At 43.0% G+C, this 18158-nt stretch overlaps 2 protein-coding genes across 2 annotated transcripts in view; one reads left to right on the top strand and one right to left on the bottom strand.

The window, feature by feature from the left end:
• The window catches only part of LOC106707985 (protein tweety), a 62161-nt gene that overhangs the window by 15435 nt on the left and 28568 nt on the right, over positions 1-18158 (top strand). The gene's annotated exons all lie outside the window — the stretch shown is intronic.
• LOC123721314 lies at positions 12345-13316 on the bottom strand. The gene has a single exon (XM_045679767.1). The coding sequence runs from the start codon at positions 13299-13301 to the stop codon at positions 12345-12347; it is 957 nt and encodes a 318-aa protein (XP_045535723.1). The 5' UTR covers positions 13302-13316.

Raw genomic sequence — 18158 nt, 5'->3', positions numbered from 1 at the left:
TTTACCCCGTTTTCTATTTTTTATTTCGCGCGGACGGAGTCGCGGGTAAAAGCTAGAATATATATAAAAGAAAGTCGTGTTAGTTACACTATTTATAACTCAAGAACGGCTGAATCGATTTGACTGAAAATTGGTGGGCAGGTAGCTTAGAACCAGGAAACGGACATAGGATAATTTTTACCCCGTTTTCTATTATTTTTTTCCGCACGGACGGAGGGTAAAAGCTAGTAGTAGATAAAGTAATATCCTAAATACGTTGAGTTGCTAGACTGCATATAAATGGGTCATAATGCTAGTAAAAACATGTGCCAATTTTTATCTGTTGTGTGTATGGTGCGGTGCCAAGAAAAATAAATGAAGATAAATTCAGTGCAGTTTTTTTTTTTTGCTGTAGGTAAAATCTATTTAACCGCACTAGAAAAAAAGTCTCGTTTTGAAACTAAACGTTTTTCTCTTTTATGTAGAAGTTGCTCTACGCTGAACCTCGGTCGGAAAATAAAGACGACCGGCACGTACTTTTAATATAATAGGATAACAATTGTAGTATGTTGTGTTGGCATACATTTTTTTTCCCAAAAAATACATGATCTTGTTTCTTTATTGGTTTGAAACATACCTAACAAACTCAATAGGGTTGGTACAATTTGTAGTCGATTTTGCTTCTTCACAACTCATTCGTGTTTTATCATGAATAACTTCAGAGTACTATTTTTAAAATCGTAGCATTCCTTAGTATAGGAATTTCCTTAGCGAAACTATTATATCGATTTAACGTGGTTGTGGCGGGTGAATGGAGCACGTGGCTGGCGGGGCGCGGCCGCTCGATACTGCGGAGGCTGCGCCCTGCGCCACCGCCCGGAACACTCTTGGACCAGAGCACCCCCTCTCGCGACCCCTCTCGCATCGCCTCCCCGTTGGCGCGGTGCTCTCGAAAATAGAAACCCGACAACTAGAGTTCTTTCTACACTGGTCTTATAGTACTCATTTGTTTTACCTATTTCAATAACTGTTCGAATCCCAACATTCGATTACTGTCATGAGAAATATGCTATCACATAACTTACTTGGAATGGTTACAAGAATTATTAGTAAATAAACATAAATTAGCTAATATTTTGATATAAAAAAAAAACTAATTGTGCTGTGAGTTAGACGGTCGCTTGTATACAATCAGTAGGGAGCGTCTGTTCCGCTCTATTTTGGTCCATGTCGTGAGATGGGAAGTGATTCAAACGAGACGAGGGTCCGCCTCTACAAGTTTATCATCAAATGAACTTCTATTTTTTTTCTACGTTTTCGACTGTTTGTGGGTATATCCTTATTAAATAAAACATATAATTTTTAGGATGGATATATGGATAAAATTAGGTTTTACAGATTACAATATTATATGGTGTTCACCGAATCCTGTGAGGCGTTAGTGATTACTTCGTAATTCTTGGAACTAGTTTTTCATGTATTCACATCACGTACAATATTATTAGAAAGAAAGAGTCAAAATTTAGAGTAGTTGCATCGACAAGTAATATGGTAATATGGGTAGAGGGGTGGATCTATTAATGACCGCTCAGTTTTAATATGCCGGTACTTTGTTTAACATGGGGGCATTGAGTGTTGTCAAAAAGTTAAGTGGCATGTGTAAACATGAGGCTAAAAAAGTAAGGCGCCACAAAGAGACAGTTTAAACAAAAATTGTAATTTTTAGAGAGTTGTTTAGTGCTGTATTGTTTTAGTAAAGTATTTTTATTAAGCTTTCTTTGCTTATAAATTGATCTTAAAATCTTATCAGACTTCTATTTTATTGTTTGCTGTAATATATTCAGTTTTCGGAAGATTATTCAAGCTCGTCTCCACAGACGAATAAACTTGCTTCATAAAAAATCTCCATAGCAGTTATGAAGCTTGTACTGAAAATGTCCCAGAACAATAAAACTTTATTGAATCAAAATGAAATCAGCATATAAAAAGATTCCAGGGTTCAATGACCTTTCCTTATCTCGGCCTCCCAACTCTTACATCAACAGTCCCCATCTACTTTGCGCCTTGGGATCTAATCGATCCGCTCATAACGAAAAATATCAACCTTATTAGCGTTAGAATAAAGCATATTCTGTTCTCAATGAATCCTTACCAGGCAAATCAAGGGAATCTAGCTCCTTGAATGAATGAAATAAGGTTCATTTTATTCTACGTTCAACTTTATAAGGATGCGAATTTCCGATATGCCAATTCAACGGCGTTATTTGTCTAGATTAGATAAAAGATGTTAGGGTCCGGCGAAGCGATTTATGTCGGGATATCTTTAGCTTGATGAGAACGGAAGTGCTTTCAATGTAATAATATGAGTAATGTTTATTTCATTTGAATTTCGAATGAAATCGTTTTTAACAGGTTTGATTTGAAATTAAGTAATTAGCTGATAGTAACAAGCTCGATTAATGCTTGAATTTTGTAAACAAAGCCACGACAGGTTTCATACATGGCGGCCATTATACTATTTCATATTTTCGCGGGAAATATAATTTTGTGATAAAAAAAAAATATAATTCGAATAGCTAATGTAACCTTTCATGAAACATTTACGAATTTAAGCGTAAAATATGCTTTGTATTGTGAGGATTATGTATAATACTAGTTGTCGCCCGCGACTCCGTCCGGGCGGAATTAAAAAAAACGTACTTAGTAGCCTATGTGTTCTTCCAGACTATGTTCTACATCTGTGCCAATTTTTAACATGATCCGTTGAGCCGTTTCGGAGACATCTTCAAACAAACATCCATCCATCCATCTATCCATACATCTAAACATTCGCATTTATAATATTAGTAAGATTAGATTAGAAATAAAGGATAAGTTATTTAACTCTTTGTTGATATGATTCGATACGAGTAATTCAATGAGCTAATAATAAACATGCCAAGTACTTGTTATGTGTGATTTATAATATCGATGTAGTATTTCCTGGATAATCTTTCGCAAGCTGTTGCAGTCCGCAGTGAAATATGAATATTCAGACCCAAACCAGTTCCACGGAACTTACTCGAGGAATGTAATGGTCGTAAAATTAAAACGCACGACGACAAACCAGCAGACGTTTTTTTTTGTTTATTTTTATACTAGCTGTCGCTCGGGTCTCCGTCTGCGCGGATTTAAAATAAACTTAATAAGTAGCCTGTGTTCTTCCAGATTATGTTCTACGTCTGTGCCAAATTTCATCAAGATCCATTGTGACGTTCTGGATATACCTACCAAACACACATCCATCCATCCATCTAAATGTTCGCATTCATAATATTAGTAAGATTTCAAAATGGGGAGCTATGATATCGTAATGAACAGACCATTTAGAAATCTCTTTTTGAAAAATATAGTGTTTCAAAATGAATTTCATCGATGGGCCTAGCACAAATATTTGTGACAATAGCAATCGTTTGGTCGACGACAAAATTTATATAAAAATTTGTGCAGCATTATCGGTCGTTAAGTACCTACAACAAATCTCATTGTAATTTTGACATAATTGATGACAATACAAAGGCGATTCTCGTGCTAGGATTTCTGATACAAAATGCTATCTTGATAGATCAAGTCTGTTTTAGAAAAGATAGTTGTTTAATGTTGAGAAGCATTAAAATGTTACACAGGAATTTATACAATACTAGCTGTCGGTCGCGACTCCGTCCGCGCGGAATTAAAAAAAAAAAAAAAAAAAACTGTAAATCTAAACCATTCTCGAATCTCCACGAACACACACAAAAAATTTCATCAAAATTGGTCCAGTCGTTTAGGAGGAGTTCAGTCACATACACACGCACACAAGAAATATATATATTAAGATACTCAGAAGTGCATTTCCAACGATATATTGATTGGTTTCGGTTGAGTCATGAGAACTATTTCCAACTGCAGTATCGACTTCCCGCTTTCAAGTAAACATCGTGCGTTCTTATAATTACGTTATTTTTAAAAAGTAATCAAAGGGAATTGAAAGGTTAACAATGCCAAACTGATTTAAAACAGTATACCTCTAACTGGAATAAGATCTGGTTGGAGTACGATCTATCTGAATATACTCGTAGATATAGATCTCTAAAAGACCAACCATTTAATAACTCTAAAATATTGTAGTTATTAACAAACACCTTTTCCAGTTCAAAACAAGAGATGATTATTTTTGAAGTTTCGACGAATGTTCGTCTGTCTTTTTAACGCTTTTTTTTTTTTTTTTTTTTTTTTTGAGAGGGGAATGCGGTTACGCATACCACGAGCCTTGGGGAAAGGCGCGTGGGTATGTGGGACTCCTCCCCGTTCCTGGCCCCGAGTGGGACAGGAAGAAAGGGAGCATACCCACTAAACCCCTCTGGTTCCCTCTACCTCACCATGCACCGGGGCGAGGGGACACTAATGTATTCTTCAACACGTCCCGGTGGTGATTGGCTCAGCCTCCTCTTACTGTAAGCCTCTTTTTGCGCGCGGGAACCCGTACGCGCCCTCTTCTACTCATTCTGAGTGGCGGACTTCCCCTAACCCGCCACTCGAGTCATGCTAGGGGGGAAGGTTTTGGGCGTACGCCCGTCTTCTTCTCCCCATGCGACTTCTGCGGATGGGATTGCGGGAGTTTATTTCCCTTATCCTCTCCGCTTCCTCTTTACGAGACATGGTCACTTCAGAAAATTTTTGTACTGCCTGCCATGCTTGGTCAGCTTCGACCATTCTGCTGACAATAGCCGGTAAAGATAAATCATTGCCCACATTGGCTATAAGATCCTGGCGCTCTACTGCCCACGCAGGACACTCCTCCAGCGTGTGCTGGGCGGAGTCCACTAGACAGCCGTCACAGTGGTGACACTCCGCGGACGGCTCCCTCCCGATCCGGTGCAGGTATTTGCCGAAGCATCCATGATCCGAGAGCACCTGTGTTAACCGGAAGGTGAGCACCCCGTGTATCCTGTCCATCCACTGCCTAAGAACAGGACGAAATGCCTCGATGGTCCTGATGCCGGAATTCGGCTGTAGAAGTTGGCGTTGCCATTTGGCAACAGCTGATTCCCGCTTTGCTTCCCTCACCATTTCAACTTCTTTCTTTAGGGGTGGAGAACCGTTTTCCGCATGCCAAGTGCTCCGCCAGACGAAGACCGCCGCAATAATCTCTGCTTCTAGTAGCCATGGCAGGGATCCCGCCAGGACGCAGGCCGCCTCATAGGACACCGTGCGATATCCTCGGATAACCCTGATGGCCATCACTCTCTGCGGCCGCTTTAACAGGGCGACCGTACGCCCGTTCAGGGCGCCGCTCCACACCGGTGCCCCATATAAAGCCATTGAGCGCACAACGCCCAAGTACAGGCGTCGACAGGCTGACTTAGGGCCATTAACGTTTGAAAGTAAGCTGCTAAGAGCAGCCGCCGTCCGCAACAACTTGGGCACCAACTCCTGAAAATGTGCCTCAAAGGTCCATCGTCCGTCGAGCGTGAGTCCCAAATACTTCATTTGACGTTTAATGCCAATGCATACTCCGCCGACTGTTATGTTTAGCCCAGGAGGTGGCCTCTTTCGAGGTCCATGGAACCATAAAGCCTCGGATTTACTAAGGGCCACCTCTAGACCCAGCCTACGGATTCGGTTTACTACCTGAGCCACTCCAGCAGTGGCCAAGATTATGCACTCCCGATGAGTTTTCCCCCTCGCCGTTACCAAGGTGTCATCAGCATAGCAGGTGGCGTTTATTCCATTAAGGAAATCCCCACGCAACACCCAATCATATCCAACGTTCCATAGTAACGGTCCGAGGACCGACCCCTGAGGAACACCACAAGTCACCGTGTAATTGCACCACTCGTTTCGACTTCTATACGAGATCGATCTTCCCGATAGATAGTCAGCCACTATGCGTTGGAGGTATCCTGGCACTCGATGATAGCGGAGTGCTTCCCTAATGCAACTCCAGGGCAAGGTGTTGAAGGCATTGGCGATATCCAAGGATACCGCCAAGACGATCTCACCTTGGGCAGCTGCTTCCTCCGCTATCTTTTTTACCCTCACTATAGCGTCCACAGTGGACCTCCCCGCTCTAAAGCCAAACTGACTGTCATCAAGGTCTGGACCGCTTCCCGTCATATGATTGGTTAGACGTTTGGCTACGATGTGTTCAAACATCTTCGCCACCTCATCAAGTAAAACAATCGGGCGGTATCCTGAAGGAGCGTTCTCGGGTCGGCCTTCCTTCCTAAGAAGGACAAGCGTTCCATTTTTCCACAATTGGGGGAATCGTCCTTGGGAAAGGCAGGCATTCATAAGCTCGAGAACTCTTTCCTCATATGCGTCCGCGGCTAATACCCATGCACGACCAGGTATGCCATCCGGGCCTGGAGCCGTCTTCTTGGCGTTTAGCCTACGGATCGCAGCGCCAAACTCGCCCGAGGTTATCGGCGGAATGTCCTCAACAACCCCAGTCGTCTCGCTCCTTGCGGAGGTGGACATGGTAGGTGGATTGTGATGTTCCTTTTGGGGGAAGAGACCTCTCACAACTTCTGTAACCACTTGAGGGTGGAGAGACTGCGTCAGGGGGGATGTCCGTGATCGCAGTTTTCCTCTCACCATTCGATATGGGCGGCCCCATGGGTCACGATTCAGAGACTCGATCATCTCTTCCCGCGCACTCTCTTTTGCTTCGCTTATAGCGAGGCACAAGGTGCGTCTTGTGGCCGTATAGGCATTCCTCAGAAGTAACTCCGTCGCTTCGTCACGTCGTCTCCTTCGTCGTACTCTTTGATATTGGCGCCTGGCGGTGACGCACGCAGTGCGTAGTTCCGCGATTTCGACTGACCACCAGTATACTTGCTTTTTCGGCGGTTGGGGACCTTGCCTCGGCATTGACGCGTTACAGACGCGGGTTATTGATTGGCGTAGCGCATAAGCCCCCTCATCAACGCTTACTACGCTATCCAGAGGCATCCAGTTTTCAACCTGACTGGCCTCGGTGTGGATGTCCTTATTGATGCGCTTTACCACCCACCGTGGGCTACTATCGTTCATCAACCGGGATCCCGGGCGAGCTGGAACCACAGATGACTCCGATATGTGGAAACGGATGTAAAGGTGATCTGACATCGTCTCCACATTTTCCAAGACTTTCCATCCGTATACCCGGCGAGCTATAGCAGGACTGGCGAACGAAAGGTCCACGATGGAGCTACCCTGCGGCCGGACGCAGGTCGGGCGCGAGCCCTGATTTAGTAAGCAGAGTCCCTCCGTTAAGGCCCATTCTTCGAGTACTGCCCCTCGTGCATCCGTTGTTGGGCATCCCCAGGCTACGTTTTTGGCGTTGAAGTCGCCAGCTATTAACACGAACCGAGAATTGCCACCGACTAGGGTCCCGATCTGGCTAAGAAGGTCCTCGAAGTCAGAAAGACTTTTCCTGGGGGGACAATACACACCAACCATCAGAATTCCTCCTACGCTGGCCACAACACATCCGCGGCCTTTTTTGACATTTCCGAATGTCAAGGATCCGGAGGTCCTAGATAATACCAAGGCCACCAACTCTTCCTCGTCACCTGTCCAATTGTCTCTGTTGGGAATTAAATATGGTTCCGCCACCACGGCCACGTGTGACGACCACTCAGCCATGCTCTGTAGAAGCAGGTCTTGAGCCCGTGCACAGTGATTAATATTGGCTTGAAGTACCTGCAGAGCCATATTTGTTTGAAGCCTGATCCGTCTCCATGGCAACTTCTGCTGGTGCTTGGTGAGCTGACTGTACCGGAGGTACAGTCTTTCGTCTAATGATTTTGGGGGCTGGTGTAGAGCAGGCCTTGCCGCCCAGTTGATGATCTGCTGGTTTCTTGGCTGCAGCACAGATGGAGCAGTGCGGCTTAGCCGAGCACTCCCTGTACTTATGGCCAACTGTTCCGCAGCGGAAGCACTCCTGGCTTCTGTCGACGTCTGCACAGCATTGTGCTCTGACGTGCCCCTTTTGTAAGCATCTATAGCAGCGTAGAGGTCTAGGCTCCAGAAGCTTTATCGAGGCCGACACCCACGAGAAAGAGAGGCGTCCTGCTGCAGCCACTCGTTTTGCGGCTGCTATCGGGCATTCCACCCAAGAGTGTCCCACGCCGAAGGTATCCTTGACCACACCACTGCTTTTCAGGCTGTCTTTGGGGCAGCCCCCTGCCTCTGCGACCGCGTCGAGTACTTCATCAACGGAAATTGAGTCGTCCAGACCGGAGATTTTAACTTCCGTCATCTTAACTGGTCTGGATACGCGGACTGTATCGCGGTTGAAAATCTGGGCCAGTTTTTCAGCAAGTGCATCGGCTTGAGTACCGCTGTCTACTCCCATGATTTCGAAGCGCCGAGCACCCGTAGCACAGACGCGGAAGCGAACCCCATTTAATAATAATAATAATAATAATAATAATAAACTCATTTAATCCATTCAGAAAGCAAACAATAATTGGAAAGAAAACAATAATAATGTAATATAAAAAAAAAAAATAACAAACATGCAGAAGGGAGGGAAAAACACAAAACTATATATATAAAAAAGCAACAGGCATGTACATATTAACAAGTATAAAAAATTAAAGTTCCTACTAGGTTTGCAATGCTGAATGGACAAGGCCTTTACTCAGCATTGTGCTTATTACTTTTCAGAAATAAGCGCTGATATTCTGTAAAAGCCTGTACGTCAGTGCGTCAGTTACAGCAGTAAATAATTGTTAATTTTCATACATGTATAGGTAAAAAGTGATTCTTAAAAAAAAGGTGTATAATTACGAATTTAGGTTAGGTTGAGAGTAAAATAAAGTATAATTTGGAAAGGGGAAAAAATAATAATCGGGGAATCTTCCAATCATTGCTGAAAAACAAATGAGGGGTCTGTAGGTCTGATTACGCATTCACAACTCTTTTTGAATTTTCATCAAAAACGATCTCAATTTACTTTTAAATGTGATTTTGGTGCGTGCGCTCTTAATAGGCGGCGGGATGTTGTTCCAACACTTTGTTGCCGCATACCGAAAGCTACCACGGAACGCGGCGGACTTGTGACGTTGGGTGCACAATTGCGGAAAACGTCGCCCCGGTTCGGAGCCCCTGCTCCTTGTAAAAATCAGTTTATTGCTCAGGTATTTTGGAGCTTCTGTGTTTATAATCTCAAAGAGCAAGCACGCTAAGTGAAGTTTTCTGCGATAAGTGATTTTTAACATGTTATGCTCATTTAGGAATGACGTAACGTGATTTCGCGGTGGTATCGAGAAGCAAAATCTAGCACATGCATTTTGTACCCGTTGGATGAGTTTTTCAGTCCTAGCATATAAACGAGGTCCGTACACTGTGTCTGAATAATTTAATTTCGATAACACCAGCGCCTCCACTAGTTGGATACGAAGCCGTTCACTTAGATACCTCCGAACTTTGTACAACACTTTTAATCTGTAGAAGCAGTTGCGTACGACTCCCGAAATATGCTTTTCGTAGCGTAAACTTGGTTCGAGTAGTAATCCCAAGTTTTTGGCTTCGTAAACCCGCTCAACGACTTCGGACCCCAACGTAACCTGACAGTCTGGCGGAATATTGTTGATCTGATATTGTGATCCAAAGATCATGTATTTCGTCTTAGAAGGATTGAGAACGAGACAGTTATTCTCGGACCAACGTTGTATTCTGTTGAGATCCTCGTTAAGGGACCGTACGGCGGAGGCCCATTCGTCACTCCTAAATGAAACGTATATTTGTAAGTCATCGGCATAGAGGTGATATTTGCAATTTTCTATACATTTAATGATATCCGCTGTGTATAAAATAAACAGGAGAGGAGAGAGGATGGTTCCTTGTGGGGTGCCTCTTTCAAGAGATCTGTAAGCCGAGCGTTGTGTCTGACCGCTGTCCCGAGTTATTTCTACACACTGACCACGGTTTGTGAGGAAGCTCTGAAACCACTGCACTGTATCCGACTTGAAACCGTAATATGACATTTTAGAAAGAAGTAGGGATATGTCTATGCAATCAAAAGCCCTTGAAAAATCTAGAAGTACCAGCAATGTGCACAGGCCTTCGTCCTGAGCGGAGATAATGTTGTCTGTTACATCTAACAGTGCTGTGGTGGTACTGTGACTTTTTCTAAAACCAGACTGGAATTCGGGAAGTATGCTGTTATTTTCTAGGTACTCTGTTAGCTGAATCCAAACGACTTTCTCAACGATTTTCGATAGAAATGGGAGTACACTGATCGGGCGAAGATCTTTCAATTCCTGAGGATTAGGGTTTTTTGGCAAAGGTCGAATTATAGCGGTCTTCCATATTTTCGGAAATGTGGATGATGTTATTGAACAATTTACAATAGAAGTTATCGCACTGAGAGACTGTGGCAGCGTCATAAGCAGCATTTTCAGAGTAATACCATCAATGCCCTCTGCATTTGATTTAAGATTATTTATAATTTTGGAAATAAACAGCTCGCTAACAGGATGAAGGGAGAAGATGGTATTATTCGGATGAAGATGTGTGTCGAAATAACTCAGAGCAGACGGGTCAGCACGGGGAATTCCCGGTATATTTAGAAAGTGACAATTAATATTGTCAGGGTCAGCCAGATGGGGAGGTAAAGGAGTATATTTGTTCGGCGGCAATATTGTAGACTTTAAATTATGCCATAAAATTTTAGGTTTATGTAAATTATTATTTATGTTATGATCAAAATATGCCCTCTTTTCATTGTGAATAGAATTAATAACTAAAGTTTTCAGATTTTTGTAATACATTTTGTGGGAATCTAATTTTGTTTTTAAATACCGTTTATGGGCTGCATTCCGAAGCTTCATCATTAATTTAATTACATCTGTTATCCAAGGTTGGTTTTGTGCCTTGATTACACTGGTTTTTATTGGTGCAAATACGTCAAATAAATAACTAACAAAGAAATTGAATGATGATACCTTACGATCTATATCCTGTATACGAGTTACTTCGTTCCAATCAATGGAATTTAATGTTAAATTAAAATCTTCTATTGGAATATCTTTGAGTGGCCTGTATCTAATTTTTTTCGGGTGTATCTTACTTCTTTCACTGAGTAATTCACAAATTAATAAGGAATGATTACTCAGAGGTGCGACAGGTTCAACCTCAATCCTACGCGTTCTCGTATTGGTACAAATAACATCGATCAGGGTTTGGCTGTGGTCGGTAAAGTGAGTAGGAGACGTCACCAGTTGTACTAAGTCCAAGCTATATAAGAATGTGTTAAACTTACCAACTTTCACATCATTAGGGCGGAGCATATCAATGTTAAAATCACCGAGAAGTATAATGTCATCACAGACCGCTAACGAGTTAATCGATACAGTTAGTGCGTCAAAAAATGAGTCGGCGTCGAGCCACGGTGGACGGTACGCGGTGCCTATAGCGAGCATCTTGTTATCAATCTTTAGCGTTAACCACATTTGCTCGACATAAATAAGCGATGGGTCGACGGGATGAGCGTATATGCGCGCATTTATACCGCGTTTTATGTAGAATCCGACCCCGCCACCTCTGCCATTACGCACGGAACGTGGACGCGGCGCGTGCTGTAGCCGGTAGCCGGCGGGACGCGGGGCGCTTTGTTCCTCGCCCGCGCGTAGCCACGTCTCGCCCACCGCCAACACATCTAACGCATGGCGCTCGACAAGTGCCACGAAATCATCACAATATGTGTTTAGTGAGCCGACGTTAAGATAACCTAGCTTTAAATATGACTTAAGGCCGGTTAATGAACGTACTCAAATTTTGCTTTAAATAAAATAGATTTATCGATGACTTAATTATAATATATAAAAAGGTTCTGACCGGTCTATTTATGAAAACATAATTTATATTTTCCGATAAAAGATTAACTAACACAATAAACTTCCCATATAACACAGAAAAATATAATAACATTATAAGATTCCATATACACCTAAATAAATAAGATTTGAAATAGTTAAAAACAAAATAGCAAAGACCCAACCAAACAGCATTGCAACAGACATATGATATACAAGAAGTAGGGAAAAAGACATACAAAAGTACAATTTTATTCAAAATATAAAAACATGTAAACAACGAGAAATTAATTAACTGTACAAAAGTCGTTGGCGCACCGGTTGTACAAAAGTAATGTGTCAAATATTGTGCAAAATGAATATAAGTTAACAAGCATTTTTTTTTAATATTACAATAAGTACTTCTTAAATACAATAACACAAAACAACAGTGGCAACAAAAAGGGCAAGTGCAAGCGTACTGGACCCGAAACAGTGCAAGACAAGTACACCCTGCGATGTAAAAGCGTTTATCACTACATATTACTGACCAACTATTTAAGATCCAAAAATTTTTTTAATGTCTTCTTCACTACTGATTCGTTCAATAGCCTTACCTTCTTCCTTCCTAGCGAATATTCGGCCACCTTTTGTCCACACGTACTTCCATTGCAAGCGGGAAGCCGCTTCGCGCGTCTTACCGAACAGCTGCCGATTATTCCGCGTGAGTCGCTCGTTGACGTAGAATTTCCTCGGCGTCCCAGCAATGTTCATGTCGGCCGTGGTGATGCCGCGACGGACGCGCGCGGCGCGGAGCAAGGCGTCGCGCTGAGCCCTGCGCGCCAGCCGCACGACGAGCGGTCGCGGTTGCTGCGGCGCGCCTTCACCGTCGCCGCGGTTGCGTCTCACGGCGCCCTGCCGCTCCGCGTGCACGATGTCGCGATCCTCTAGGGTCAGCCCCAGTTTTACAGCTACAACGCTGACGAGATGTAGGACGTTCTCGTTTCTCTCTTCAGGTAGTCCAGCTATTTCAACATCATTCAGCAGCAGCTCTTGGTCTCGATCATTCAACTGTATCCTCAGGTCCGCTATCGTATTCTCGAGGTGATCAACATTGTCGATAGTTTTAGTGGCAACTTTTTTTTCTACTTCTAGAACCCTTTCTTCGACCGAAGTTATACGTCTACAGCAAGCTTGCAGATCGGCCTTAAACTGTTTTATCTCATCTCGTGTTTCCTTGAGGTCGCTACGAAGTCCCTGGACCTCCCGGATGAGCTCGCTGAGCATTCGGGTACATTCGGCCTCGCCTTTTCCGGGGGCCATTATGTCATCACCGGGGCTCGAGCTTTCTGACGAGACGTCGTTCTTGGCCTTGCAGCCAGGGCAAGCGAACCTTAGAGGGATAGGGCCAGCAGGCAGGCCGCTGCAGCCGCGGTGGTACACATTTGCACACTTGGTACAACGCACACAGTCAGCATTCGCCGTATATTTACCACACGCACGACACTTCGGCATGATGCAGTCAACAGATGGCGCCACTTTATATTTTACAAAAAAGTTTAATTAATAGTTTAACTAAAAGCTTAGGCGATCACTTTTTAACTTTAATTCACTAATAATGGTTTTAGAAAAATAATATATATAGTTGCTAAAGATTAAATTTACTGCTGCCGAGATTAAAATTATACCGATATTGTAAGGTAAGACTAAAAAACTGTTTCACACATATCACAAACTATTTAGTGAAATTGAGCGAATTATGATTGGATAATAATCACGGATGCTGTTAACACACTTTACTTCACTCCGCGAAATAATTTAGAAAGCAGATTACTTGTTTACTATTTTTTTACGCAATATAGTTTGCAGTAAACCGCTGCCACTGACGTACGTGACGTCATAGGCATAACTCATTTGTTATGCCTATGTCCTGCAATCTTATTTTGGCCTTAGCCTCCGCAATAACGGCATTGTAAGTGATGCCTTTGTCAATAGCCTCTGGCGTCAGTGTGACCACAACTGCCGCTGACTTCGGAGGGTTGAGTTTAGCTACTCTCTCTGCAGCAGTGGGGGTCCTTAATGGGCCTTGTTTTTTCTTTTGTAACCCTTTCCTCACCACCACGTTCCAAGGCAACTGATTATGGCTTTGACCAGGCTGATTCGCCAGGGGCTCTTCTTCTGGTAGGGTTTGGGGTTCAACCACCTCCTCATTGCAAGCTTCATCCGAGGCTTGCCCTCTCGTCGTTGGCCTTTTTGTTTTCGAGGCCTCCGTCCCCGCTGACCGTCTGTCCGCCGCCAATGAGGGGCGTAGCCTTTTTTCTGGTAATAGCCGTTCCTCTAACGCCTCGAATCTCGCATTCATCATTGTGCCCACCTGACAGAGTATAGTGCGCACTAGTTCCTCAGTGTCCCTCTGTTGCGGTTGAGGAGCTGGCTGAATCGGCGGGGCTGTTTCCCTCTGTGGGATCGGCCGAAGGAGGCGCTCTCTCATCTCAGCCATCTCCTTGCGCAGCTGCGCAACCTCTGCATGGAGGCGGGCGTTATCCGCCTGTAGACTTCTCGTCTCGTCCGAGGTGGAACGATTCTGAAGGGCCAGAACTACCTTGGAGATCTCTGAGGCCGCATCTTTCAGAGCTCGCACATATCCGCCTTTCAAGTTTTTAGACGTGGCAGCCACTCTCCTGATGATGCCAACGTTATCCTCAATTACCTGACTCAGACAGGTTGTCGTCTGACACTCTTCTTCTTCGGAGGGCAGGGCCGGTAGATTTAGCTTTTTGGCACGTGCCCGGGCCTCTCGGGAAGCGGCAACCACTTCCTCCTCATCTGTTCGTCGTTTCTCTTCTCTCTCCGCCTCTTTAAGCGCCAGCTTTGCTTGAGCCAGACCGATATACTGGCCTGCAGTTGGCGGCCGACCCCGTCTCTTTCTAATAGTAGGGCTAGCCCCACGACTGTTCTCCGATATTGACTCAATACTAACCATCGAGTCACTCATTCCCTCTTCACTTGCACTCAACGTTTTGTTTTTGTTTGTTTTTACCATACTGTTCCCACGAGTGTGGGACGAAACAAAGGTCGGCTCCTGGGTGACGCCCATTCCAGAGAGCAAGGCTACATACTGTAGAAGTCGCCAGGTATCTACAGGTTTTAAACGACTTCGCTGTCGGGTTTTATAGAGTTTTCCCTCTCGCGGGCCGGCCAATTAAGGCAAGCCCTCCGGTCCTAGTGGCCTCGTACCCCATAGCGCCGCTACGATGGGGGTCGTTGAGGTTGCACATAGGTTACGGGTGTGCTAGGGGTGCGGCGCATCACCCCTAGTTTCGGACGGATACCCCCCCCCACCCCTCCCCGACGGCAGGTTAGTGCGCGCCGGGGTCCGTCCTCCCATTCCCCCCCCAGTGTTTGGTTCGCGGGGCCTAAGCCCTACCCCGGCATAAGGCCGGGGCATTCCCCTATCCACCACCCGGGGACGCGCCACGTCGGAGTTCACCTCTCCGCCCACTCGGACAACCGAGCAGGTCCGTGGGTCTTTTTAACGCTTCGCCAACGTTTCTTTACTGTTGGCTATAGTGTAACGTTGAGGAAATATAATTTATTATGTATAACAGGAACTGGACCGCTGCTACCTCTTTTAATAATTAAAAGAGGGCGCTAGGGTTGAGCTTTCATTTGCAAATTGGAGATCGTCGGCTTTGTCGCGTTCTGCAGTCTGTCCCAGGTTGAACTTCGAACAGCAAATTATTTCTTTTTTACAACTTCCGAACTAAGGTCTTGTATTTTTAACTTTGAAGTTCTTGAAGATTTTCAGTAGATGTATATAACTTTTGGCAAATAAGTTTCTTTATAATAAGTTAACATTATGCTTTTCTAAAAGCCACGTACCTTTAATTTTATGTTGCCACGTGTCAAGTTTGTTAGACTAGAAAAGCAGTACACGCGCCGAACAAAACCCCAGTCACCTATAATCGGACCGACAATGTACACAAAAAAACTACACCCTCAAGCGAAACTAAGTTCTATTTACATCACATAAAGAATATAATAGTAAAAAAAATGTCAAACAGTAAAACAACCCTCGAATTTGAACTTTGACATGCCGTTTTTGCCGGTCGCATTGACTGTGATTGCACGGAAGTCGACCTTAGCACGTGAACAATTGGGTTGCTTTACCCTTGTTATGAATTCTTGGCAAAATTTGTAGTTTGTCGGTAAGCGAATGCGTCTTGGGCTGACGTGAGCTCCTTTCAGAGATTTTTTGTCGCAGAGTCGTGCAAGGGCTCCTAGCTACGTGAAGTATTTGATGTAATGTTTTATTATATGCTTTGTGTGCCTCATGTGAAGTGCCACTGGAAGTTTTGCTATCCTTAGCGATGAATTGCTCAACAAATTTACTCCTGCTTCTGGATAAAGAAAGACATTTTTTGTATTAATAAACGTTGTACATAATTACAAAAAAAGAGACGTGTGGAAGAGTCGTATACACTGCAGACCCTCAGTAAAGAAAATGGCAGTTAAACAGTTAAGCGTCGTTTAATTTCACTTAATATAATTAATTTTATAGCAAACGTTAATTATTTTTAAAAGAGAAGCCATTTAAAGCAAGTGTTACTGAGAAGTTTGACATTATACGAGGATTCTATTTAAGCTGGGATTAAATTTGTCACGGTTACTACGCATTTTACGGTACTATTATATACACTTACAATCACGAGCCCTTTGTTGTATAAACAGAAGCGTCTAAATATGATTTTACGGCTTATGTAGTACTAGCTGTGCCCGCGATTACATTCGCGTAAAATGCTGTCTTCGGGTAGTAGTTTACTTAAAATTATAAAATACTAGCTTTCGCACGCACGCATTCGCATTTATAATATTACACTGAAACTTGGTTAAGTGGGACCTGGATAAGTGAGAAACCTCCATAACTGGAACTCATGCTGAGGTCCCAACACTTTGGCACTGAATTACCTCTGTTAGTGGGACGAGGTAAACCTCTATATCTGGGATTTGTTCTTTCGATTTATCATCATAGTTACCTCTATAACTGAGACAGCGAGTAAATTTTATATGCATAAACCTCTGTAACTGAGATAACATTGTTTGTTTACTCATTCTTATTCTACCCACAAATTCCACAAGTAATTCCAAGTACGTAAGTACGAATTTTGAGCTTCAATTACCTTCAGTTTTAGTTTCAAAAACTCATTTACATACATAACACGTTATTTTGTTTAATGATCGCTCCTGTATAACTGAAATAACCTGTATTCTCATCTCTATTAATGGAACCCTCTGTAAATGAGACAGATATTTATTTATACCTGAATATCTGAGACACTGGGTAAGTGGAATACCTCTAATAAGTGAAACGACATTGCAGGTCCCTTGATGTCTCACTTAACCAGGTTTCACTGTAGTAAGATTACAATAAAACAAATTCTGAAATTATTTTACAAACTTGAGGTAAATTTTTTTAAATTTTTAATGTCATTTTTATTAAATTAACAGCCTAAAAAGTTTCAAGCTTGTAACTGTAAAAATGACGATCCTTCCATACCAATTTCCACCCTTACTTCCAACCCCTTACAAGCCTTTTTTGCCTTTTTTCTGTATACCAAATTTCATTTAAATCGTTTCAGTACTTCTGACGTGAAAGCGAGACAGACTGCCAGAGTTACCTTCGCATTTATATTAGTAAGGATTAAGGGCTCGACAATACATTAGTCTAATGTTATGTATAGACTTATGGCCTAAGCTCGTATTTCATACATTTAGTAAAATACAATTTCAAAGTGATTAACCTGAAAAATGACGAAGCCTCTCTTTTCAATTACGTTTGGATTACATTCATGTAATTTGTTCTAGAATTATTTACTAATATAATATACTTTAGCGGATTAGACTAGTAATAATTTTGTATAATGTAACTACTTATTGCTACAAATTGCTTTCCCGTTTGTAATATGCTTGCTTGTAACGAGATTTCTTGCGGTTTTGGTCTCATACGTAGTGGTTAGATGCGAGGTCTCAGATGCGGCGGATAACGGTCTGGTTTTATTTGACTTAAATAAATTCTGTCCAGCAGAAATATGCGCAGTATCTTTAGATTTTAAAACTCAACTACGAATTGTTTTCATTACACAGCTGGTTAGGTTTACAAAGAAGAATCAATCCAATCTGAGTGGAAGTGTAAAAGTATACTATAAGATAACTCTGTACGGTTTAAGACTCCGGTGGGGCTGCATTCCAATTAATAAAACGGGCCGTTAGTGTCTTGGCATTTATAACTGTAGATTAACTAACACGACTGACATCAAAGTTTCCGCTTGCCGCCACTTCATCAGCCGACAATGTACCCATTGTTTGCTCATT

Source organism: Papilio machaon, chromosome 10 (genome assembly GCF_912999745.1).
Source record: "Papilio machaon chromosome 10, ilPapMach1.1, whole genome shotgun sequence".
In the NCBI taxonomy this organism is placed as follows: Eukaryota; Metazoa; Arthropoda; class Insecta; order Lepidoptera; family Papilionidae; genus Papilio; species Papilio machaon.
The sequence above is the reverse complement of the archived record's forward strand: the minus strand, read 5'-3'. Positions and strand labels throughout refer to the sequence as shown.

Excerpts from the sequence above, each read along its gene's own strand:
- LOC123721314 (XM_045679767.1), bottom strand. The coding sequence starts at position 13,301 with ATGCCGAAGTGTCGTGCGTGTGGTAAATATACGGCGAATGCTGACTGT.